At 30.4% G+C, this 27,904-nt stretch overlaps 1 protein-coding gene across 2 annotated transcripts; it reads right to left on the bottom strand.

Annotated features, from left to right (window-relative positions):
• Positions 1-686: 686 nt before the first annotated feature.
• LOC139528430 (uncharacterized) lies at positions 687-27,353 on the bottom strand. Of its 2 annotated transcripts, none has more exons than XM_071324399.1 (12): positions 27,289-27,353; positions 23,527-24,415; positions 22,549-22,747; positions 20,927-21,136; positions 14,342-14,490; positions 13,531-13,738; positions 12,916-13,215; positions 11,247-11,476; positions 10,412-10,532; positions 9,257-9,439; positions 8,283-8,452; positions 687-5,336 (listed from the first exon to the last, which is right to left on the bottom strand). In XM_071324399.1, the coding sequence occupies exons 2-12, from the start codon at positions 24,349-24,351 to the stop codon at positions 5,172-5,174; spliced, it is 2,760 nt and encodes a 919-aa protein (XP_071180500.1). In that variant the 5' UTR covers positions 24,352-24,415; positions 27,289-27,353; the 3' UTR covers positions 687-5,171. The 2 variants fall into 2 exon arrangements, with proteins under 2 accessions (XP_071180500.1, XP_071180501.1); XM_071324400.1 differs by having other exon boundaries at positions 13,531-13,735.
• Between the last annotated feature and the right edge of the window lie 551 nt (positions 27,354-27,904).

Genomic DNA, 27,904 nt, shown 5'->3' with positions numbered 1-27,904 from the left:
CCCCAATGATGATTGTGGCCAAGTTTGGATTAATTTGTCCCAGTAGTTTCAGAGGAGAAGATTTTTGTGAAAGATAACTAAGATTTACGAAAAATGGTTAAAAATGGACTAAAAAGGGCAATAACTCCTAAAGGGGTCAACTGACCATTTCCGTCACGATGACTTATTTGTAAATCTTACTTTGCTGAACATTATTGCTGTTTACAGTTTATCTCTATCTATAATAATATTCAAGATAATAACCAAAAACAGCAAAATTTCCTTAAAATTATCAATTCAGGGGCAGCAACCCAACAACGGGTTGTTCGATTCATCTGTCCCAGTAGTTTCAGAGGAGAAGATTTTTGTAAAAGTTAACGATGACGGACGGCGACGGACAACGGACGAAGGACGCAAAGTGATGGGAAAAGCTAACTTGGCCCTTCGGGCCAGGTGAGCTAACAAAAACAAACGCCAATGCAACATACATAGAGACGATCTATTAAATAACAACTGCCATATTCCTGACTTGGGACAGGACATTTTAAGAACAAATTATGAGTTGGACATGGTTTTTTGGCTATCTAAACATAGCGCTTAGTGGCAATGTTCAAAAGACCGCTAAAATGACAACATTACATGACAGGAATACAGTGAAATAAATACAAGAACACTCTGGACAGGGAAACACATAAATAAATTTCAAATTTACTTATAAAGCATTTATTTGTAACATTTGCATAAATATATGTATTACATTTAACAAAATAATCATTAGTAATATTCTGATATAAACATGAATAAATGCTACTTGCAAGAATACACAACAGAGACTTTACGTCTAAAAAAATAAATCATTTTAAATTTACAAATAAATAATAATTTCATAAGAAAACTAGATCATGAAAATCATGTTTTAAGTACATTATTTAGATGATAACTATGATATCTATAAGACATATATATAGTTATATACATTTTCTTTTGTACTTGATACATATCTCTGAATCAAGTAATGTAAAATAAGGATAATATCATCATTCTTCTATCATGAGTTTGGACAATTTGGACACCACATTGAGTGTTTTCAAAGTAGCATTCTGACTTCTGCTAGGACATAAGATCTTTAAATAACAAATGTCTAATTCATTATACATAATTCATTGGTAGGCATTGGGGTAAAGTATCGTTGGTAATTATGTTGTATCATAAAAACTACTTTAAAATACGTTTTCCACCAAAATATTGAATATTATAGCACCATAGGCTTCAATAGGTGACTTGATGGTCGCAAATGCCCATTTATGCGTCACCAGTACACTTAATTTGTGACCATCAATCACCAATTGATGCCGTCTGAGCTTAAAATATAATACAGTTGTCTCCTAAATATACCATTCATTGTCAGGCAACAAGGGAAAGAATCATTGGTAATGCTGTATCATAAAATCTACTTGAAATACTTACATATTTTTGAAAACAAAACAGGGATTTCTTGATTAAATGTAAGAAAGAGGAAACAGTAAAAACATTTAGAGAATGATTTTTTCTAGTATGTCGTCAAATCACACAGAAAATGTATAATATATATATATAACTACTGTACTACTTTCCTCTTCAATATAGCATTTGGAACATAAGTGGTTCATTACCTGCATCTGTCTAGTGGAAGCTTTATAAAGACATGGTTGAAAATTAAATACTTGGTAATATGACATTGAGTTAGGCTATCGTTCAATGAAGGATAGTAGCTACTCTTTTAATAAATTTTTATTGTCAGATATTTGGAATTCGGAAGTTATATTTATTTAGTATACTGCCTATAACATATTATTTAGCCTTTAACTCCATCCTTTTTTTTTTATTTTATTAAATATAGTTTAGAAAAAGTTATTTAAAAATCATATAAATCCTTGTAATTTTTTCATAGTTTTTTTTAAATAATAAAAATGTCAATGATAAAAAAATATCATGAATATGGAGATAATCAATTCTCACCAAAACAATAATCTTCTGCGTTTTATCATCAATAAGAGGTCCTCTTAATAAGTCAATAATGATTAAATAACTTGCTTATACTAAGCAGGTAATGAAAATAATAATGCTTTCAAAAGTTCATTAAGTAAATTTAACAAATTTAACAACAGTTACATATGTAAAGAATGCTTGAGTTTAATGCTTAAGAATTTCATTAAAACAATAACATGTTGTCAGGTCAATTAATGTATAAGAATATTTAATGAAATCAATTAAAGGACGATAAACATTGCCCACTCTCTTTTGCAATAGAGTATCTTTAATAAGACTGTTATTCTATTATGCATTTCTACCAATGCATTCACAATAGAAACCAAAAGTGCAAAAATAAACAAATTCAATAGATAAATTATAATTGAATTGAATAATGAAAATAAATGTAAAGAATAGAGTTTAATAAGAGCATATTTTTTCATCTTTCAACATATAAAATTATTCTACAATCCTTAATGTAATTCTTCTTTGACTGATTATGAATTAAATAATAAAGGTTGGATACTTTAGTGCACACATATTGCCTTTTAACTTATTAAATCAAAGAAGATTTTATTGGCCATTTCAATTAGGTGAAACAATCCAACTTAAACAATCTTTTAATTATGTTTCAAAAATAATTGTATAAGGCAGAGTCATGGATACATTGATAGAATGACTCCAAAATGAGACAGTGCTGGACAGTTAACTTCCCGCCTTATTAAACCTTTTCTATTGTCTGATGACCTGCACTCACAAAACAAAACATACATTGTAATATACAAAATGTCGAGGACAATGCAAACAAACCATCAAATTAATTTGAGTGCCTCTCATCCTCCAACCCATTAGTTTTAGAACAACTGTATATTAATAGTGGTAGCACAATGGTTTCATGTTTGAACATAGAATTCATGCAATTCAATTATTTAACAATAAAGCTTTACACAAAAATCAGTACTCTATTTCTGCAGGGAAAATAAATCTCATTAGATATAATATCTCCTCAAAAACAAAAAGTACAAACAATAAACATAAAAAATGGTACTATATGCATTGAATAACATTTGTTCAGTATTTTCAATATCTATGATATAATGTTTCACTTAAAATCTCCATTAAGTCTCCAATCTGAGCTTTGACCACATAATTCACATAATGACATATGTAAAAAAATAATCCACACTCTATTCTAAGTTTTGGTCAATTAATCCACGTGACATATATATAACATAATACACATAACTTAAAGCTATAGAAGAAAATAGTTTCATTCATCCACTCTTTACAAAAACAACATTAAACATGCATAGAATACAATAACAATATATATAACACTTTATAAAAATGCAAATTCATATCTAACATTTCAAGTTTGTTAAGAGAGTATACATATCTACAAAAACAATATAACAACTAAACTACACCTCATGTCTGTTCCTTTTTGTATATATAAAAGTTGTCATAGAAAAATATTCTCTTTTTCATAATAATAAATTCTTATTCTTGGTTTCTTCGTTTTCAATGAGATCAAACTATATTATACATATTTACAGGGTTTATACATCACACAATGCAGATCTATGCAAGTAAAAACTATAATGAATACAGCTTGTGAGCAACAAAGGAGAGTCATTAAATTTAAGGTAAAAAATATTGTACTGAGTTATGTCTCTTAGAATGTAATCACACTTCAATCTAAAGAGGGTCTGTATAAGTTGTTGTTCATTTGTTGATTACTTTCATTTTTTTTACCCATTATTTTCAATTCTGTAAACTCTCATTCATACTCTCTTTAAAAGGAAGTGGCACTATTTATCATCTAAAATCTCAATTACTACTTTAAATGATACTTATATCTATTTTTCAAAATATTATGATTTTACATTCATGTTCTCTCTAAATCAAGAAAATTGTCTTTTTGCAGTTAGGTAGTATGAAACAAATAATAATCAATATCAGTTGTGACAGAACAATTTGAATACTGTTTGTAATGTAAATAATTGTTTGTAATATTTTCCTTTTAATTTTTTCTGTCTGCAATATTTATTAATATAATATATTATTGATACTTTTTATTTTCTTTACAATATATATATATTTATTGATAATATATAAATTCTTACAGGAATAGTAACAGCTGAATTTTATCATTTTGTTCCTAATACTGTTGAACTTTATGCTTAACATTGAAATGGGGGGAAAAATTTAAAAGGCACACAGTCCTTGATAATATCTGTTGATTATTATTTTACGTTTTGGCTCATTATGAAAAATATCTGCATAAGGTTGATGTTTATAAAGAAACACATGTGCATTTGAAATTTGGTGTTCATCAGAAACTTTAAAATCAATGTTTGGTTCACATGACCACTTCTTATCCAATCATGTTGCAAAATTTGAACATAAATACTTTTCACAAAATTGGATAATAATATCAAAGTAAAATTTACAAGCAATAAGAAAGAAAAAAATATGTTAATGTTTCAAGGATTGAAACATAGAGTTTAAAAAAATGGAAAAGTCTAAAGTCTTTTTTGAAACTTTAACTGTCTTTAAAATTTACATGTTGCCTGTATATAAATAAACTTACAGGAATATTGCAATGTATCTATCAATTTTATTAACTTTTTCTATTTGCAGTTACCAGTACCCATTTGAGCAATTTGGCAGCCATTACAATTTTAAGATTTCACAATACATATGAATCTACTAATGAGCACATTAAAATATTGTTTATCTAAGCATATTCTGTAATTAGTTTCATAAATGGTTGTTATTTTTATTTTCTTTCTAATATTGGCGAGTAAACCAGACTGTCTTAACATAATCCGTAAGATTGTGAGCTTCCATTCAAGTTTTCAAAGTATAATTCTATTCACAATATAAACAAGTTAAATTCTATCATTTAAATTAAACAAGTAAAATTCTTGGCGGAAAGACATTTCTTAACATGCTCTGCAAAAGATTTATTAAACATAAAAATGAGTAATCTGTCATTCTAACAATTAAAAATCCCGCCAAATAATACAGTTTTAAATAACCTGGTTATGCGCTGCTATGTGTCTGGTAAGAATTTACTGTTCTTATTATTTTATCCAATTCTTATATAACATTTGCTCAAGAAAATTTGGAAAACTACAATTGATGCTCCTTCAAATTAAGCACTTTTTCAAACATTATCAATACAGGACTTTTTCTCGACTGTGAGATCGTATACACTGATCTACAGCATCTAATACTTCTGCTGCTGCTTCGTTTATAACTTGAGATAAAATCTTTGTTGTCATTTGATGAATTTTGAAATCTGATAAGTTAAATCCATCCTCTTCAACCTGCTTCATGACCTGTAAAATATAAAAGTTTATTTAGATTAAAGAGCCTTCCACATTTTTTTACTAGGGCTAAAATGTCCAGGTCTTTCAATTATTTGTTTAACAAGGTTGATCATATCATTACAACCTTTTCAACTGACTTTATTATTTGTTATTGTTTATCCCTATGTTCAATACTTCACATCTCCTTCACTATAATTCATAATTAAATGATAAAACTTAACCTATCGGCTAACCTTTCTACCCAAAAATACTGTTCTACCTAGATTTATTGCAAACTAAATGAAACATCTCCTCTTGGTAAATGTATTTAAACTTTTGTCAGTTCTATTGTCCAATTGGAGAAATACGATAGCTATTGTTCTCTGTGTAGTATATTTACTTAGCTTAAGCTTGGACCTTTAAATTTTGTTATATAAATCCATCACTCATTGATTAATTTCCCTGAATAAGAAAAATATCTTTTAAGTTGATGAAAATAGTTAATACAGACATCAACTCTCAGAACTGTATTTAATGATGTATTTATACAATATCAGTAATATATTGTCAATCTGTTTTATATAAACACTGATTGAATCATTAAAGTATGATTTCTGATATATTTGGTTAGAATTGTTTTTATTGAAAATTCAATTTAAAAAAAATATTTGTAAAACAAATTTCATTAGGAACAATGTTGAAAATTTTGTGAAATATCAACTTTTAATGTTGTCAAGAATTAAAAAAAAAACTAATACAGAAATTAATTCTGATCTGGCCACCTCACAATCATTCAATGTCCAAAATGTATTTGAAATGTTATTCATGATAACTGGACAAGTGAGAAACTGACACTGCCAATGCAACTGGTGATCCTTCAAATGCAAATTTATTGAGAGAAACATTTATATTTCCAGGGTTTAAAATACTAGTATGCTTGGAGGGACAAACAAAATATTTTGTATCATATTCCTTGTTTTTAATCTGTAATAATATGTTATAATTCATGCAAGGATGCTGGAGTTTTAATTAAAAATCAATATAAGCAATAACCAAAGTTTAAAAAATTTGTCTCTAGAAACCAAAATTGTTATCCGAATACTTTTTCTCCAGCATCCTCATATACATAAAACCTGTTTGTGGCATATATAAAAAAAATTGATGTATATGTCCTTTGAACACAAACATATTGAGTGTTTACTTCATTAAGTGCTTTCATTGGTGAAGTGACAGTTTCATAATGAAAGAAATTACAAGAAAATAGGCACTTTCATCTAATCTCTGTGGGATTTCTATAATTATTGTTCATCAATGTCAGTGGTTTTTTTTTTAATTATCTTTTTATCAATCTAAAATTATACTGGGAAACTGAGTTAGTCTGTGTATATATATATGTATATGAAACCCAGGTGGTCGTGTGGTCTAGCGGGACGGCTACAGTGCAGGTGATTTGGTGTCACGATATCTCAGTAGCATGGGTTCGAATCCCGGCGAGGTAAGGACAAAAAATTTGGGAAAGCAAATTTACAGATCTAACATTGTTGGGTTGATGTTTAGACAAGTTGTATAAACATTATGTACACAGCCATGTATCCCCATCATTGCTGGTGATCCTATGGATAAATCTGTTGTAGAATTGTCACTGACTCAGACGTACTTATAAATATAATTATTTTCTGTGACTGTATCTTACATTAATTTGTAGGATCCTTTACTATGGATAATTTATCTGATCTGTAAAAATAACATCTCCATGCCTTATATATCATGTACTGTAGTACGACGCTAGATTAAAACTGACGAGGAAAGGTAACACACGGCCACCGAAAGCTTTATTATTGAAGCCCAGGTGGTCGTGTGGCTACAGTGCAGGCGATTTGGTGTCACGATATCTCAGTAGCATGGGTTCGAATCCCGGTGAAGGAAGAACAAAAAATTTGCGAAAGCAAATTTACAGATCTAACATTGTTGGGTTGATGTTTAAAAGAGTTGTATATACATTATGTACACAGCCATGTATCACCATCCGGAAATGTAATCATGTCTATTTCTTGCTCTGTTTTTTGGTAAATATTATAAAAAGTCTAACCAGTATATAACGATTTTAAACCTATAAGCACCCCATCACACTGTGTAAATATCTATCAGAATATTTGTTTCAGCATGAAATCAATGTATCCCACGTGGGAGTGCTCCGATATAAATATATAACAGCGGAAGTACCTGTACAGAACAAAACATTGGTTTCTTTCCCCTTTTCTTATATTTCTTATATTTCAAAAAATGTTCGTTGTTATAGGTAGAATAAAGTACAAAGAACTTCTGAAGGATTTGCCTTCAACTGCAATTATATTGTATGCTGGCGAAACAAAACTATCCATAGCCGCTGCATGTTTATGCACCTGTTCTTATTGATTCAGGGGCCTGTCTTCGGCAGTTATTGTTTGTTGATGTGGTTCATTGGTATTTTCCTGTTTGGATATATAAATTAGATAGTAGGTTTTCCTGTTTGAATATGTACACTAATAATTTTAGGGTCCATTATAGCTTGCTGTTTGGTCTAGATCAAAGCCCTGTGTAAAAGGCCATACTTTGACCTGTGTTTGTAATTATCAGGTTGGAAAATAGAAATACCAAGGATTTGTAAAGTGCTACTACACAAAACCTTTGAAAACTTAGAATTTTTTACTCTAAAAGAGGAGAAATACATAATAGTTTTTACAACTTTTATAAAAGAGGGGTCCACTTATTTTGAATAATATTAAACTGTAAAAGTAAATGTGTTAAAGTCCAGGAATATTACTCAAAATAAGTGAGAAATTCACATGAAAAAAAACCTATACTGTCCATTATCCATTAAAATAAGGAACATTGTAACATACATATCATTATACAAGGAATGATGCATCTAAGATTTTCTAGGAAATATAAAGTATACAAATAGTGTATCTCCTGAAATAAAAAGTGTTACTATACCTCTTCTCCAAGACCACATATTGACCATTTACTTTTTCCTGGATAATGACACTTGAAACAGGACATCATTTTATATACAATATTAGGAAATTGGCAGTTGTACAAGTATGGAAGTAATTTAACACTCAAATCTTGGAAGCTACCATCAGCACCAAACTGGATCATATGTCCTATAAAAAGAAATAATAAACAGTACACTTTTCATCTTCTGAAAATGTTGAAAAGATTTAATTTTTACTTGCATATTGATGAGTCTGATGTAGAAAAACCCATGTCTTACTTATTAAATTATAAGGTACCTTTGATAACTTTTGAACAATCATGTAAATTGGTTTTGTATACATGATAGAAGTCATATAGTCTACATATATATATATATTGCAATTCTAAGGTATAAAAGATTTGTATGATTTAAAAGGAAATTTGTTAGTTTAATGCTCTACTCGTCCACTGTTCATCATTTACTTCAGTCGTCCTCAGTGAACTTTTACAAAAATTTTCTCAACTGAAACTTGGCGAAATTTAACCAAACCATAATTGTCATTGGAGTAAATGTTTATAGTTAAAAAATCTCTGAAGACCCTCTGTGCCAACTAACATGGTCAACATAGATAAAAATAGATCATAGGGATAAAAGTCTTGTCTTGAAAACAACATTAGAGAAAATCTGATAGCTATATGGCAGAAATGTTGAAATCTACCTACTGTCAATCAACATCAAAACTGATATTGTTATCGGAGTTAATACCCTAAAATGACAAAATTTTATTAATTTAAAAAATGTTAGAAAATTATAAGAGAATACTAACTTTTAAAAGCCAAAAAGATTAGCAAGACAAGACTCCTAATTAGTTTAATGATAGAAATTGTAAGTTAAAATTATTTTATAATATATAATGCCTATAAAAAAGATTTGTAGAATGTAAAAAAACATGAAATCAGTAAAAACATATATATATATGAATCAAAATTACCTTTGTAAGCATACGGAGTTTCTTTGACATGATAAATCTTTGTTAGGTACCATAATAGGACATATTCCACTTGCATCTTCTCCTGTCTAGTAAATTCCTTTATTTCCTGTACAACTGATCGTTGTTCATTTATCAGAAGGCTTTCTTGTTTCAGTACTGCAGGGATAGGGCATGTCAATATACCTGAAAAAAAAATACCGTTCCATTAACTTAAATTGTTTCAAGGGAGGAGTCATAAAAGAGGGACGAAAGACGCTGACAACGCCTGGCTAAAAATGAAAAAGACAAACAGACAAACAATAGAACATATGACACGACATAGAAAACTAAAGAATAAGTAACATGAACCCCACCAAAAACTAGGGGTGATCTCAGGTGCTCTAGAAAGGTAAGCAGATCCTGCTCCACATGTGGCACCCGTCGTGTTGCTTATGGGATAACTAATCCGGTAAATAGTCTAATTAGGTAGGTCACATTCATGAAAGGAAAGGAGGAGGTTTTGACCTAAATTTGATCTAAAATGTAGGTATAATTTTTTTTTAATTTGCATGAAATTGGAACAAATTATGTTTATATAATTATGCCATCATTTCAAGAAACATCTTGTCACATCCTTTTTTTATTGCTGAACACAAGGGCTAATGTATGTGTGTATGTAGGACCTTACCTTTGATTTAAGTATGAGGAGCAACAAGGTCTTATCTATGTATGTATATAAATTTCTGTATAAGGAGCTACAAGGTCTAAATCTGTTTGAGTAATCTATGGTTCATTTGTTAGAGACCTTACTTTTTGTGTGAGGAGTTACAAGGTCTAATCTATGTGTGTAAGAAACCTTACCTTTAATTTCTGAATAAAGAGCTACAAGGTCAAATCTATGGTTGTATGAGGAGCTACAAGGTCTAATGTATGTTTGTATGAGACCTTACCTTTAATTTCTGTACGAGGAGCTACAAGGTCTCATCTATGTTTGTTTGAGACCTTTAGTTTCCATATGAGGAGCTTCAAGGTCTAATTTATGTTTCATTTGTAAGAGACCTTACTTTCTATGTGAACAGTTACAAGGTACAATCTATGTTTGTATGCAAGTAACTGTACCTTTAATTTCTGAAGGAGGAGCTACAAGGTCCAATGTTTGTTTGTATAAGGCCTTACCTTTAATTTCTGTATGAGGAGCTACAAGGTCCAATCTATTTTTCCAAGTATCGTCACCTCTAACAATATCAACTTCATTCCTGGTCATATACCAAACTATGCTGGGAGGAGTGTGGTATATCTACAAGTCAAAGAATATAAATAAATACAAACATTATAAAATATTAGTTTGTATTCCTTAAATGTAAAACTATACATTTCAGCAATCCGATGTTCAGTAGTTGTCATTTGTTGATGTGGTTCATAATTGTTTCTCATTTCTTGGTTTTTATATAGAGTAGACTGTTGGTTTTGCCGTTTGAATAGTTTTACACTAGTAATTTTTGGAGCCCTTTATAGCTTGTTGTTTCGTGTGAGCCAAGGCTCCTTGTCGAAGAACGTACTTTGACCTTTAATGAATTACTTTTATAAATTATGACTTGGATGGATAGTTGTCTCATTGGCACTCAAACCTTGAATTTTGCAAAGTACATGGGTGTAGTTTTAACTGACTACATTTTTCAGTATTGTGTTCATAACTTCATATATATCTCAAAATATTAAGTACCAATTCAAAACTAATTAGTACCTTTCCCAAACTATTCATTACTTACCCAAACTGGTAAGTACTACCCGGTATTTGGTACCTACCCTTAACTGTCTATCCAGTTTATAAACAATATGATATGCAATTTGAAACCCAGATGGTCCAATTTCACAAAAGAGGGGCAAAAGATACCAAAAGGAACAGCCAAACTCATAGATCGAAAAATAAAATGACAAAGCCAAAGTACACAGAAGTAGCTTTAACTGAATACATTTTCATGTATTGTGTTCTAAACTATTTAATACTTACCCCTAAAAGTCTATCCAGTTTATAAACAATATAATGAGCAATATGGAACTGAGACGGTCCAATTTCTGCCAAGTACAAGGCATTCTTAAGTTTACTGTCCGTGTCAGCTCCAATCATTGTTACGTTAAACCTGCCACCAACCGTGCTAGGAGATGTAAAGTCGTTCAGTCCCTCGTGGCTAACTATCTTCTGCCATTTCATTTTCTGGATCCAATCTGCTTCTGTGTAAGCTAGAAATCAAATCATAAATAAAGAACCTTAGTGGAACGTAAAATCACAAAAATACTGAACATTGAGAAAAATTCAAAACAGAAAGTCTGTGACAAAATAAAAAGCTCAAACACATCAAACAATTTGACAACAACTGTCATATTCCTGAATTGGTACAGGCATTTTCTTGTGTAGAAAATGGTGGATCAAACCTGGTTTTATAGCTAGCTAAACCTCTCACTTATATGCCAGTCATATAAAACTCCATCATATTGACAACAATGGGTGATCAAATCAAACAGACATGACATGTAAAAATGTCAATATTAGGGGTACAGCAGTCAACATTATGTTATTAAGTGAAACACTACTCCCTCCCAAATAACACTGGACAAACAAAATCTCACCAGATGCTTAAGTTCAAAGACTCAAACAAAGTGCTTGTAAGCACTGAAGAGTAAAGGTTGCTTTAAAATTTATATCAGTGGGAAGTAAAAAAAATATTGCATTGTATAAAGCATTGGTTTTAGTTGATTCAACCTCATTTTTATGTGAAGGAAGAAAATCCAATTTTTAAAGATAACTTTAACAATGATATCATTGATATTTTTAGAATAGATATTAAGTTCCTGCACCTCGCAAAAGTTCAGTTCAGCATCATTTTGTGACTTGAATATCTGAGCATATATTTCATTGACAAATTTCTGGAATGTTCATTGATAAGATGTGTAGAATATTTTGATCAATGCACTATATTTTGTGTATCTAAAAGGTAGTGATCAATCTTGGAAGATTATAATATCCATAGAGTTTGGTTTTCATTTCATGAAATCTTTACACAAAACGTTAACTGATACTACATATTAAATCTTCATTAACTACAAAGTTTCATGAAATCTATCAACAACAACAAGAGTGCTAGTTAATGTATGACATACTTAATATTTACTATATTACTGGATATACATGTCACAATCGATATATCATATGTAATTCATTGACATTTTTAATGACAAAACCTGTTAATAATAATTATGAAATTTAGGTAACACCTTACTTTTATTTCTTGTGTAGAATAATTCATATCAAAGATCATGCAGTCTACTTTAAACCTTCAACTGAACCCAAAAAATAATTATTGAAATTAAGTTAACGCCTTACTATTAACTCTTGTGTTGTATAATTAATATCAAAGATCATACAAAAACAAGTCTTCTTTAAACTTTATACTGAACCAAAAACATAATTAGGAGACTCTACTCAAACACTTGGTACAGGTAAAGCATAAAAATCTAGCAATACACATCAATTCCTGAGGATTTTGCAGTTTTATACACATCAATAGTATTGAATTGTGTTACAAATAAGCTATTAAACTGTTTAAACCTGTTGTTATATTTCAGTATTAAATTAAAAGCACATGTCAAAATATTGTAAAAGATATAACAACAAATCTCACATTTCAATCCAAGATGTGCCATCAGTCGTCTTTCTCTGCTTTTTCTAGCATCTTTTGCCGAGTCATCAATACGAGCTTTGCATTCTGGGAAATCAGCAGGTGCAGGTTTCAGATCACTGGATTCTCCATTGGCTACATTTCTTTCTGCCCTCTGCTCCACAGCTTTATTAGGTAAACTTACTTGTAGATTCTGATTACTTTGTCCCATCTCACCTCTTGGTGTATACAGAAATAGAGTAGCACCCACATTCTTTTCTGGTGAACCTAACCGAGAGTTCTTCAATACCATTGTCATCAAGACTGAAAAATAAGGTCTTTATTATAATTAGGCAGATAAGAAAACATTCTAGTATCTAGATCTTTAATGAAAAGAGTGCACATTTTTATTTTCTTCTCTTGATCATACAGAGATGTTGAAAGAAAGTTCAGAAGAAATCACAAATATAAATTCCTTAAATGAATAATCAGAAAAATTAAATTGTCTTTCTTCAAATTATTATTTTGTTTTTTTGGTATCCCTATATCATGTATATATCCCACAGTTGTATACTGTTTACAATGTTTACACATCAAAAGGTGAAGTGACACGGAAATTATTTCAATAAAACACCATACCTTCTGCATCTGGTTGAGAAGTGAAGAGGACAAAAGCTTGACATTTAGGTTCTGAGTTACATGTCTGTTTGGCCTCCTTCAGACTTCTTACTGTCACAACACAGCCCCAGGCTACACGAGACAGGGGGCAAGGGAAATCATACTTTCCAGGAAAGTTAGACTGTGTTACTTTCTCATAATCACCATCCTTTATTTCCAATGGTTGCTGCTAAAATAAATATCACTGTAAATTCAGAAATTATTGTAATGTTTTTTTATTGTGAAAAATGCGACAAGCTAGGGTTATAATCGCATAAATTAAAACTTGCATTTTAGTCTAAAATTTACAATATCTCTGAATCATCACAGCAAAACATGATGTTTTTTCCTACATTCAAGAACATTTGATACATATGAGTTATTTGTATAAACAAAATGCATTAATTTATAGGACATTTATATAAAACAGAAATAACAAATATTATGATAAAAAACTGCTTCTGCTTATCTTTTAAAACAAAAAGGTTATGTAATTCTGTCGCAAGGAAAAATACGTCCAGAAATACGAATTTTGGGCAAATATCTGAAATTTCTTCCTCATTTTACTCAAAAAGTAACACATAAAATTATACTTTATATATTTCATGTTTGATTTAATCAGGTAAATATAGTCTACATGAAATTTTCATAAAAAGTAATGGGATCAAAACTGAATCGTATGCCCTTAATCTCATGCTACAATAAATACCAATTGATGGTCTTGTTTCTATTGAGAGTTCATTTCAATGTTGTTTCAATACCTTACCATGTAGATGTTGCTGTACAGTTTTACCTGATCTTGTATGATCCTGTTTTGTTGTATCTCCTGTTGTCGTATTTCTTGTTGTCTGACTGAGTCTCTTGGCTGGTCTCTATTCTGTACAACATATTCTTGAACTCTAGGTCTCTCCTCTATTTGTTGTTGTGGTTCTTTTTCTGGAACTGTTATTAATGATCACAAACATAATACATTATTCTCAGTTTTTTTTCAGTTTTTACTAAAGAAATTAGTTTTCATTATTTAAGTACCGGTCTTTGTAAAAATCATGCAGAAGGTGATTCATGGCATGTCACAGAAGTAATTTTTTTTGCCCTATATCATAAGAACTTTGGTAGATGGTCAAACTTCTGTCTTTATTTTCCCTGTATTATGCCCGTTGCCATGGTAACCATCAACTCAACATTTTGCCTGAATATGTGAAAAAAGACCCTTTTTGAAAATATAAAATAAGGGAATTTAAAGTCCCATAGAAATAAAGTTAATCAATACAAAGGATATGTATATTTACAGTATTGACAAACAAAACCCCAAACTATATAAAAACGTTAAAATTGTGAATTTACTAAATAGTTTGTTTCCATAGCAACCATTTAAAAATGTGTTAAAATTCGAAAATGAAAAATTTCAAAAACTTTAAAATTTTAAATCTGTTTATCTCCCAAGACCAACAATACCATGACATGTCATTGACAAATTTTGAAAGACCACATTCTATATATTCAGAAAATAAAAAGAAAGTCGTGTGTTTTTTTTTCTTTAAAAAAAAAAATTTAGTCAAAAATTGTCAATTTTCACCAAAATTCAGATTAACAATCAGATGAATAATCAAAAATTTTGAACTTAAAAAGCTAAAACATTCCATTTATATGTGCAATTCTGACACACATTTGTTAATTTTAAAGGAGAATATATGATAAATGAAGATATACTTGTACAAAATGAAAAATCATCACTCTGGGTATGGTGCACCCCCTTTTTTTTCGATTTTTTTTTTTTTTTTTTTCAAAATTATAAAATTTGTTGAAAGAAATGTGGTATCTCATTGTGTTTACTTGTGAACTAAGTATTTTAAGAATTTAAGCATAACACAACTTCTAAAGTTGAGGGCAGCATATGTACCCCCTCCCTTCAATCTTATATGTAAGATTTCTCAGAAGTTTAAAAAAAAAATGGTAATACGCATAACCCGTTGTCGTGTCTAAGACTGATGCTGTCAGTGAAAAAGAATAAAGTTGAATCCAAAACTTAATTACTAGTAAGTCTATGTATAAAGATAAGAGAATGTGTTGTAATTGTCAATGAGACAATTAACTCTCAACCAGAGAGAGCAAAGACATAGAAATAAACAACCACAGATCACCGTATATCCTTCAACAATGAGCATAACATGATTATCTATAAAACAAATCTTAATGAACATTTAAAAAAAAATAGCTCAGGATACTTTCTCTTTCAAAATGGCTATAAAGAAGTTACAGTAACAATTTAATGCAACTCATTGTTGGTTTTTGAAACAGATTGATGCTTTAAAAACTTTAACCCTAGACTAAGATCTGCTAAACAAGAAGACTCACCCTGAAATGTCTGGTTGGTTTTATTTATAATTGAATTACTTTTGAAACTCTGTAAGTGTTATGTAAAGATTTTAATACAAGTATCATATTAACTTAACATTATCAATGTTCTAAGAAAATGAGGTCAGGGTAAGATGAACTATGTCAGACAGACGAAAAAAAGAGAACGGAAACGGAAAATTCAGCATTTTTTTCATTTTTAAAGGGGCATAACTTATTGACAGTACCTGTTACACCAATAACATTCTAACTGTTCTGAATTTATGGAAATAAGCATTGTGTATAAGTTTCAAAACATTTGGTTGTGGCAAACTTAAGTTAGAGAACGGAAACAAAAAAGTCAGCATTTTTTTTCCATTTGTATAAGGGTATAACTCTGGAACGAACGTACTTACAGACAAGGGTACAACTTAATGCCCCCTTTGCTACAATGGGGGCATACAAATTCTACATTTTCTATCTGAGGAAATATATACCAATGATCTACATTAATTGTGCAAGAATTTGTCAATGTTTCTATTGTATATGGTTGAAAAGGACAGCTTGTCTATTATTTTTTTTAAAACCTAACTGAATTATTATTTGTATACCGCAGAATAATCGCGTTTTTTTATGGTTCTCAAAAATATTATCCTTGTGGCCCTGAGGAAAATTTGCTGGTCCGAACTATTGTATACTGTTTTGATTCTCAAACCTTTATGACAACCATGTGCAATGGCCATTCTTGAATTTTGCCTAATTTAATCAATTGTTATATTTACATATTTTTATGCCCCCGCAGTGGCGGAGGGGACATTAAGGTTAACCCTTGTACGTCCGTCAGTATGTCTCAACGTTGGTTTCTGTTCTCTATCTTTAGTTTCCCTCAACCAAATGTTATGAAACCTAATCACATTGCTTATTACCATAAAACAAGACTAAGTTTGGTGGTGTCACTTAAACCGTCCAAGAGTTATGCCCCTTTACAAATAGAAATATTGCTGAATTTCCGTTTCTGTTCTCTAACTTTAGTTTGTCTTTACCAGATGTTTAACCACCAAATGCAGATCAACTTTGAATTTTGGTGGTGTAACTTTCACTGTTCTATGCAATGCCTCTTTATAGAGGGAAAAAGTTGCTGAATATTTTGTTTTGTATTTCTTTCTTTAGTTTGCCTCAACCAAATGTTACGAAACTTTTACACAATTCTTATCACCATAAAAGTTAGTACACAATTGGTAAGTGTCTTCAGTCATGTCCGTTTATGACTTTTATGATATGGAAGCGGGAGCATCATCTGTGTCCAATGGACACATTCCGCATTTATTTCAAATCTTTTAGATAAGTTAGATTATTATATATTAGAATGAAAAGAAAGGTTCTGTAGTTCTTCTTCAATTTCAATTTTAGCACAGTTAAATCGACATAGTGACAAATAAGTGTTTTCTTAAAGGTTTCGATACATGTCGATTTACATGGGAGGTAAATAGTAACAGCAATTATGTGTACATAATCTGACTCTGTGCAATAGTATACTAGTCCACAAAAGAAACGATGCAAGGCATATGTATTTTCCATAGATAATGAAATTGGAAACACTGTACCAAGATTAAAACTGTCCCATTTGTCTAATCTTTACAGAGTGTTATTATCTTATCAAAACCACTGATTTAAGACAAAAAAAATATTTTATTTTTTTATTTTTGTTATATCAAAAATAGTATTTTTATAAATAAACCAGATGCTCCGCAGGGCGCAGCTTTATACGACCGCAGAGGTATTGCACAATACTTAACATAATAATTTTGGACCCCGATTTGGACCAACTTGAAAACTGGGCCCATAATCAAAAATCTATGACCATGTTTAGATTCAGCATATCAAAGAACCCCAAGAATTCTTTTTTTGTTAAAATCAAGCTAAGTTTAATTTTGGACCCTTTTGATCTTAATGTAGACCAATTTGAAAACAGGACCAAAAATTAAGAATCTGAATACACGGTTAGATTTGGCATATCAAAGAACCCCAATAATTAATTTTTTGATGAATTTTGATTGCCATCCGTCCTTGTGTCCATCTGGCTGTCCTTGCAGCGCTCGCACATGTACAAATTATGTCAGATTTTTAAGAAACTAATACTTTAGGTTATTATAAGCAATATCTCGAACAAGTTAGATATTGGTGGTCAATCGACTTTAATAAAAACATTTATAACCCTTGAAAATAATAAATTTATGGAAAATAGCCCCTTTAACGCTCCCACAGGTACAATTCTTGCCAGATTTTTAATAAAACTTATACACTAGATTAATATCAACAATATCTCAGATGAGTTCTATAATCATGGACAATTGACTTTTTTAAAAGAGTTATGACCCTTAAAAATATTAAAATTTATGGAAAGTTGCCTTGTTAGCGCTCTCAATGGTACAAATTTTTTATTTTTTATTTTCAGTTTTATTTCTGATAGAACGGACGTAGTTTTTTTAGGTCACCGTTTCAAAGGAACTGTGAATTTTGCCATCACTTTGCTTCCGTTGTCGTCTGTCCACTGTAAAATATTTGAAACATTTCCACTGAAACTACTTAACCAATTCCAGTAAAACTTATAAACTGCATGATCCTTAGGATATCTAGAATTAAGTTTGTGTTCTATTTTCTATGGAAACAAACCATTTAGTAAATTCAAAATTTTAACGTTTTTGTTTAGTTTGGGGTTGTGTTTGTCAATACTGTAAATATACATATTGTTTGTATTGATTAACTTTATTTCTATGGTTCTTTAAAATCCATTATATTTCAATTTTCAAAGGCTACTTATGGACGTATTTAGGCAAAATTTTGTAAGGATGGTTTCCATGGCAACCAAAGTTGAAAAGAAAAAATTAATACAGAAAACTTATTTTCATACCATACCTTCATCATAAACAAAATATAAAGACATTTGAAGAGGGGTCATGAATCGCCCATCAACAGGAACCTGCATGATTCTTACAAAGACCGGTACTTAACCCTTAGACTGCTGCATTGATTTCTATTGTACTTTTGTGTAATGCTGAGTAAAATTTTAATCACTGATGAAATAAACATGTTCACTTACAATTGCTGTATCTTTGTAAATATTGAATATTCATCAATAAAAGTTATATAAAAAAGTATTGTTAGATTCTGTATTTTTAATTTATTTTATTTTTGTGTGAGTCTCTGGTCATGTTTTACCTGTACAGGTGCGAAAATAGGTAAACAAAGGTAAACTTATTTTTTCATGTTTTATTAAACGATCCATCAATGTAAAAGTATCCATGACTTCAGAATTGAACCAATATAGTTTAAAATCTCTTTTAAGAACTAAGTTCCATTGTGATTATCAAAAAATAAAAGTTTCTTCTCAGACCAACGGCCTTTTTTATGCAAATATTTTCCGGTATTTTCCTCCAACTTTCACTGCGCCGACTTTTACTTCCATGTACAAATATATTTACACGACAAGTTCATTTTTAAAGCTTTCATCAATATATAATCTTGACAAACTTAAAGTTCGGGTCTATCGATGTTAGTCAATATTGATTCACATTTGAAAGGCGAAATGATAAACATCGCAAATCCTGTTTCATGTCATCCATTTTGAACAATGTCTGGGAATCCCCGTAATTCTCGCTTTAAAAGTCTTCTGTTTGCAGTTTTGATAGAATACTTCCATTTCTGTCTATTATATCTTCGGTTCTCGTCCAAATCCTTTTAATCGTCCGCCGCTGTTAAATCGTTATCATTGAAATACTTCTGAACATGTTGGCCATTTCTCCAAACAATGTCCGCCATTTTGTCACTTTTTTCATCAAAAATTTTCACTTTCGGTTTATCGCTTATACCTGATTAAAAGTCAAGAGACACTCGAAAGAACGCAGATTTTAAGCCAATCAGAATCCATACAAGTCGAAACTGCCGCAATCTCATGAATATTGACTCCGCCCATTCCATGGTAACTGTGTAAACAAACGAGTACGGAAAACGACTATAGTCGCGAGTAGCAGTAGCGGACTGTCTTATCGGAACGACAATAGTCGCGCGTAGCAGTCTAAGGGTTAAAACAAACTTTAAAATTATAAAAAAAACAAAGAGAGATATTATAAGAAAGAAGATGTGGTATGATTGACAATGAGACAACTCTCCACAAGAGACCAAATGAAACAGAAATAAACAACTATAGGTCACTGTAATTACTTATTTTATATATAAATGTAGATGAAGTATGCAGACATATTCCAAACCACGAAATTAAATGTTTATGAAAATATAAGTATTCTTCATTCAATGAAAATTGGTACCCACAAAAATAAATGAATCCACAGTCAGTCAGGGGTACTCCTTGTACAAGTAATCTTTATTTACTTGAAGAAGTAAATAAAATAATCTTATATAAGTTTATTTTAATGTTTGAAAAAAAATAATCTCCCTTTATTTTCTCAAAAATTTACTTGTATAAGTATTTTTGTTTACAATCCCAAAAAAATTCTCAAGTTTTGAGATGTAAAAAACATGCTTTTATCAATTTTTTTAAGGTTATCTCATTAATTCAACAAAGAATCTGATTAATGCGCAAAGATCTTAAGATCTTAAGTATTTGTGCAAGGCCTTCAAAAATTGCTTCTTGGGGGCTTGTAAATGAGCAGCGTTCTGAAAATAACAGACAAATAAGATTTTCATTGTCAATGAAACTACACTTAAATGATTAGTAAAGACATCTGCAAAAGACAGACAATCAAAAAATTTTATTGGAGAAAAGAAGTCCTAGGAATTCAAGAAAAGAAGATAGAAGGACTTTTTTAATTACTTGCATAAGTAAAAAACTCAATGTCTAAGGGACACAACTAAGCCCTTTTTTTTTACTATTCAAGTAAATAAAATACACTTGCATTGTATAAGTATCCTACAAATTTACTTATATAAGTATTTTAATATTTACTTCTTCAAGTAAATAAAAATTACTTGTACAAGTAGTACCCCTGACTGACAGTATGAAATATCTGTTTTAGCTGATACATACCATATCTTTTCTCTATATCTCTCAGTTTCTGTAATACTTCATCATTAGTGATTGTCAAACTTATAATTCCATGTCTTAGTTTGTTAACTTCACTAGTATAGCCTGGCGGTGCATTGTTTAACATCTGTTCAAACATCAAAGGACCCATCTTCTTCAAGTTTAGTTTGGTATTCCTGTTTACACATATCCCAGCCTCACTACATGTTACCTCTGAAATAAAAGCAATGTTTAAACATCACTCAGCCAAAGTGCATGTTACCTCTGAAATAAAAAGCAATGTTTAAACATCACTCAGCCATACTGCATGTCACCTTATATAACATATTTATTGTTTTCATTCCAATTTTCTTAATACTAAGTTTCTTTCTAAATGAATAAATCTGTGGTTTGTCAAGAGTGTTGAGATATATATATGGTGACCTGGATTTCTCCTGTTTGGCAGTTGAAGACCTCTATCATGACTATTAAGGAGTTGTCTTCTTATCTGCGCAGTATGTATAAATATACTACAAGCATGTATAAAGGTGAGGTAATTAAGGAACGTATGAAATAATATTACATATAGGGTAGCATTCTACTGTTTTCATTAAATATGACGATCACATGTTTCAAAATTATTCTACCGTATTTGACGTCTTGTTTCTATTTTTACTTATATTGACACTTTATAATGTTTCTATTTATACGTATATCATGTATATTGGTTGTGAATATGAAAAAGTTACTAAATTTAGATTTATGACATCATGACCACACAACCACAAAGGAAGCAACCACAACAGACAAAAATTAAAATAATTTCACTGGATATTTCAAGAATTTTGTGTTAAATGCAGATGCTAAGAATACAAGAAATTAATGCAACAAGCTATGAAGTTGTTTAAAAATATTGATATTTTTAATAACATGAACTCCTGCAAAAAACAAATCAAAACTACACAGAAAGAACTTTGAACTTCTTTTTCTTATATATCAAATACATAGAAATTAAGGACTTTCACTCAGTCAATTCTTTATATATATATATATATATCTATAGACCTGTTAGATTATATTGACACTCTGATTTCGTCCTCAGTCAATATAATCTGAACAGGTCCATATATAACGTATTGACCTCGTCAAAAGTCTATAATTGATAAGTATATATACTTAAATCATTTGGTAATCATGGTAATGTTAAATTCAAAACTAGTTTTAGTATTCTCTTGTGTCAATTTGTCATGTTTGTGTGGAATAGTACTGTTGTTCATCATTGTCTTTGGTAATGGTCAAGTAACTTTAATTTTATAAACTGGAAATTTGAGCAGTCAAAATGCATTGATCATATAAACTTTAGCTCTATACAGCCAATCTTTCACTGTATGAATAAATTAAGTTCCAATGCAGGTTTACAGAATGTTCGTGTCCTTTGCTTCAAGTTTATTAATACTGAAAAAAAACATACATTGCCATAAAAAATGTAGTTGCATCGGACTAAAAGCCGGATAAGTATGATTGACACAGCCTCAAATTCTTCCTATTTTTCTATGCCTTTTACAAGTAAAATAAAATTTATATTTTGAGACAATAATGCTTGGTTATTCTATATTTGAACTATATACACTACACAAATAACTTACTGACTTGACTAGCACCAGGAATTTTACAATCTGCATTAAATCTACATGCTTTCTCTTCTATTGCAACATCATCCAGATCTACTAACTTCAGTTTATTATTCACTATCACAAAATCTGAGTTATATGTATTTGTTAAGGCAAGGCTACCAAGTGGGTGGTGCTCCAAAAAGTGGAGCAGTTCTGACAGCTGTACAGCATACTGGAAATATAAATTGTGGTTAATACATGTACTGATCATAAAATTATTAGTATATATCAGAAAATCTCTTTTTTTTCTGTTATCATGGTTATACATATCTAACATGTCTAATTTCTTTAAAATTTAGATGACTTGTCTTTTCAAATATTTCCCCTTTTGGTTTACTGTGTTCTTTTTTGTGACTTATCCTACAGAACATATCTAAGCAAACTCACATTTGAAAACCCTAATCTGACCTGTATGTAGATTTATAGATTTTATTTTTTTAACCTTTTGGTACAACATGTACATGTACAATGTATTGGTGGATAGTTTTCACATTAGACATATAATACCACTTCTTTATTATCTTATATATATAAGATGGTTTCTTGCATACAAATGACATATTAAATATAAATAAGGAACTCTACAATTAAAACAACAAAAAACAAACACAATTTACACAACTTATTTATCTGATGTTTAAATTTTGTATTGCAAATACTACAAACCAAGGTCATAAATAAAATGCACATATTAATTCCCTAAACTGCTTTGCATGAATGCTGAAAATATTTTTTTGGAGTAAAGAAATGCATGAAATGTATGATTATTGATTCTGCTGTACAATGTACACATTCAAAAATTTTGATCATATTAATGTGTTTACATTGAGCGGATGTCAAGTTATACCCCAAAAATTTATATTGGACCTTAGCCTTCATCATGTTCATTAGACTTGTATATATACTAAACTTAATAGAGACTAAAATATGACTGAAGACTAGCATATGTACCTTAAGTCTATCCTGAAATTTTATAATACTGAAAGTAGAGGGCATGACAGGTATTCCTGGTTCTGTTAATAGAATAACTCCCTTTTTATGAATGAGATGATCAATCTGGTCTCCTCGTATACAATAACCTAATAAATCGGCAATACTGTCATGTTTTAAAACAGAAAACCATAAAACCTCTCTCAATAAACCATAGTTTCCCATCATAGAACATTTATCAGCATCATAAACACTCTGTAAACATTTCACTTTAATGTCAAGGTCATTTGCCTGAGATTTCATAATAACTTCCACCCCTTTGTCCGGAACGAAAGCTCTATCAATAAACTTTTTCTTTCCGACACGGAATGAAGATGAGATTCTTAATCCATCAATATCTTTACATGACATTGGACTTTCAAATCCAAGGTCATAAAGTTCTTGGCTGACTTCCATTATCATGTCATCTGCATCCTGGGCTCGTCCCCAATCTGCAGGATATAAATTTTTTAATAAAGATTTGATTCTGCGATATTTGTTTGAATCAAGAGCCGGAAGTTCAATTTTTGGTAAAGCTTGTAATTTATCTTTCTGTCTTTCTATATTATGTTGTAATGCCTGAACTTCCATTATATCAACCTCTGGATACCGTGGTTTGTCCATCCCATGATTCACAGGGGCAAAGTTCATATCTCCTCCTTGAACGAGATCATTAAGATAATTTTTCTTACTTCCATCGCTGCGACTGTCACTTAGACGTTTGTAGGTCAACATGACACCAGCAATGGAGAATAATATCAGGAAGGCTATCCATGCTGACTTATAGCGATATCGTAACAGCCTCATTTTACTAGTTTTGATCACTATTCCTTTAAGTCACATGTTTCATGGCTAAATACCTCTTCAGTTTCTGAAGAAAAAAAAATATTGTAATTAATTAAGTCAATAAAGCTGCAGTAATTGATATTTAAATCATGTATATACCAAACAAATGTATATTTTAAGACAAAACATCAGTAACTCATACACTGCGCTAAGTCAGGTATGTACCTGATAAACAATGGTTGGCTAACATTTCTTATATAGATGTATCAATGAAATTATAAATTTTATTTGTTTTCTCATTTTGGCCTGTTATTTTATTTTCGAAATACTATCATGATCATCATTGGATATCATCTAAGTCTAGATTTTTGTGGCTATAAAAGGATGGACTACATAAATTACAAAAAGAGCTACTGTATTAATAATAGGGTAAAACATTTAATACATCTAATATACATTGTTTAACCAAGCTGTCTAATACATGTAAAAAGGATTATAAAAAACATAAAACACATAACATTAATTGAATTACAAACAACACATTTCCTGTTGATTATGTTGAGAAGTTTTTTCAGAAAGTCAATGAGCAACTTTATCAGATTTATGTTTAATTCTCTTTATACCATATTAAATCAAGTCCTATATCTATTCAATTTAAGGAGGCTCGCAGGTATAAAAAGCTCCAAATTATCTGCCTTTGCTGCACAAATGTCATTTTTTGACGTTTAAATTGAAATATCTTTTTTAACTCATCGGTGACCTATATTTTTTATTATTGTTTTCAAACAAGCTGTACATTTCGACATCACCAATGTTTCTCGTATTAGTTCAACAGAAAAAAAGACATTAACAAAAATGTATGCTTCTTTCGGAGGCAGATTGTGAGCTCAAATGAACAGTGACCCCATAATTTTATTTTATATTTCTATTAGGTATAAGATAAAGTTCAATCATAGAAAAAAATAGCAAAATCCTATATAAGAAAAAAGGTGATTTAGACCTGTGAGCCCCCTTAACAAATATGTACTGAATAAGAATCATGTAAATCATTAAATAAAGAAATATGAAATTTATAGTTTTAAACAAGGGACATAACAATTACATAATACTCCTAACTGCCACACTTGTATAAACAACCATGGCACAACCACAGAAACCTATTGATAGATTATTACAAACACAACCCACAACTCTGGGCACATGTACATGTATGATTCTTGGTTAAACTAGTCCAAATAATTATGACATCTTGAAAGGCTTACATTTTGTATATTTTTTTCTTTGACGCCCTACAACACCTTCCTGGCGTTAAAGCAAAAGTTTAACATAGCCTTCCTAGACAATGCTAGACTTCATAAATATTTGGTCTAGGTTAAAACTTAAAGCTGTTTGACACCTTTTATTGAAGTAGTAGAGCTAATTAATATGTCATCTTCTTCTTCAGTTTCAGAATACCATCAACATACTGATGTTTACTTTCCAGCGCATGCCTGGTAAACATTTTTCAATTAAATCTATGTATTTATAAATACATTTACATATATATGTAAACATAAAGATTGTCAAATTTTTGTATTTTTGTATATTTGTCATCATGGTTATCATGGTTATATTATTAGTTTTTACAATTTTTCTAAAGTTTTTCTAAAATTTTATTTTTAATTTTTATTTTTAATTGAGTTTGAACAAGGTGAACCAACACCTGAAGTGGTTATCGTGCGGTTGGGTAATACATGTAGTGGGTGGATACCGAAAGGTATTCACAGTTGTCATTCACTATAGATAAGTAAAATAAAACAATAAAGACAACAACACCCATCAATTATCGCATGATAAGAGTTTATTCTGGTCGACATGTTTCGCCAACAAGTGTGGCGTCTTCAGGACAATATTACACATGAAATCAAACAGTGAAGTACAAATTTAGCAGTTGTGTGGTTGCCGAACCATCCCTAGATATTGTTATTGTTGTCATTTTGGGATGAATATTATAGGACCTTTATCTGGAATGTCAATATTTGCTTCAGATGTAAAAGCAAACTTAAATTGTTTGTTCAGTATATATGTCTGCTTTCTTAGACGGATTTGAGTGCAATGTACCTACACTTCTTAGAGGAGCTACACTTGTATGGCACTATTTTATTTTTTCTGGCTTTTAATATAAGAATATAGCTTTATTGAAGCATGGTTGGTCTGGTTCCTTTATTTCAATATTTAAGATCATATTTTCTATATACAAATGTATATTGCCATAAGAGTTTATCATTTCTTTTTGGAGCTTGGTTTTAATTTCTTTGTAATGTTTTTTCGTACTTAATATTTTCTTTTTTCTTTTTGTAAAGTTTGCTTCTCTTGTTAATCAGCTTTTTTAGTTGGTTATTTACCCAAGGTAGTTTTGATTTATAACTAAGGTTTTTTTTTAGGAATATTCTTATCAACAACATGATCAATAGACTTTTGGATATTTATCTTGCAGCTCTCCATTCATCGAGACTCATTTTATTTTGATCTGGTTTAAGATGTTTGTATGTTTCAGTGAGGTCTTAGTCTTTTTGGTCCCAATTTGCCTTTTTTTAGTTTAATATTTTGTGAGCCTGTTGTTCATGTTGTTTATAATTTTTGAGGCAGTGCGAAGTTAATTTCACTGTAAATGATGTCATGGTGTTGGAGTTATTAAGTCAAATAATTTTTCAAAGGCTTAGCCTTGTACAGTACCATAAATCATTTTTGTTCTAGACATCACTGTTCGCAATTTCATAAACTTAGCAGCTACTATATTATCACTTTTGGACAACATTTTTATACATGTTTTGTTTGTGAACAAACTTTTGTATTGTATAGAGTTAATGTGGGTGGTGCGCGCTAGAAATTCTTGTTGATTTTTTGTTTGTTTATTTTTTTAATTCATTCATAGTTATTATGAATATACTTTGTATTAGTATTACAACTGATTCTTACATGTACGGTGTTTGACAGTTTGTAGACATTCACTTTTCCATGCCAGGGGAGATAATCAGGAAAAATATATATCTCGCAAGATTGTTTTCTTTAAGAATCAGTTTAGCTACCATTAATAACCCAACATATTTTTCAACAACAACGCACAACTAATGCACCATATCGGATCAATTTAAAACAGGGAAGAAACAACTATTTTAGATCTATAAACGGAAATTGCTTCTAAATCAGTAGTTTTTGGCTAAAAAATAAATATGCAGCAGACGACTGCCTATTCTTTTTTTCAAAACCTGGCATTGCTCAGTACTATGTATTATATAATTATTATACATGTTATACTAGAACAGTATAATATAGTCCAGATAAAACTATCATGGTAACATACATCTGCCCTTACTTGCCACTTAGTTAAGAAGTCTTACTTATAGCTTATTGAGTCGATTTGTCATTTAACTGATACTTGTCGAAAATAAAATGATTCCAGTATATCATGTATATTGGAGAAAATAACTTGAAAAACATGTTTTAGCTATTTTGTTTGTAGAGCGCAAAAACTGTCTTGTTATTAACCATGTCAACCCGAATAATTCAGTCGATATATTCCGCTTACTACCTC

This window comes from Mytilus edulis, chromosome 6 (assembly GCF_963676685.1).
Source record: "Mytilus edulis chromosome 6, xbMytEdul2.2, whole genome shotgun sequence".
In the NCBI taxonomy this organism is placed as follows: Eukaryota; Metazoa; Mollusca; class Bivalvia; order Mytilida; family Mytilidae; genus Mytilus; species Mytilus edulis.
Note: the sequence above shows the minus strand (reverse complement) of the source record. Positions and strands in the feature narration are given on the sequence as shown.

Coding starts and splice junctions, on each gene's coding strand:
- LOC139528430 (XM_071324399.1), bottom strand. CDS start 24,351: ATGAGGCTGTTACGATATCGCTATAAGTCAGCATGGATAGCCTTCCTG. Junction 22,748..23,526: donor AATTTCAGGATAGACTTAAG/GTACATATGCTA, acceptor TTATATTTCCAG/TATGCTGTACAGCTGTCAGA. Junction 9,440..10,411: donor TCCTCATACAGAAATTAAAG/GTAAGGCCTTAT, acceptor TTTTTTTTTCAG/GTATATTGACATGCCCTATC.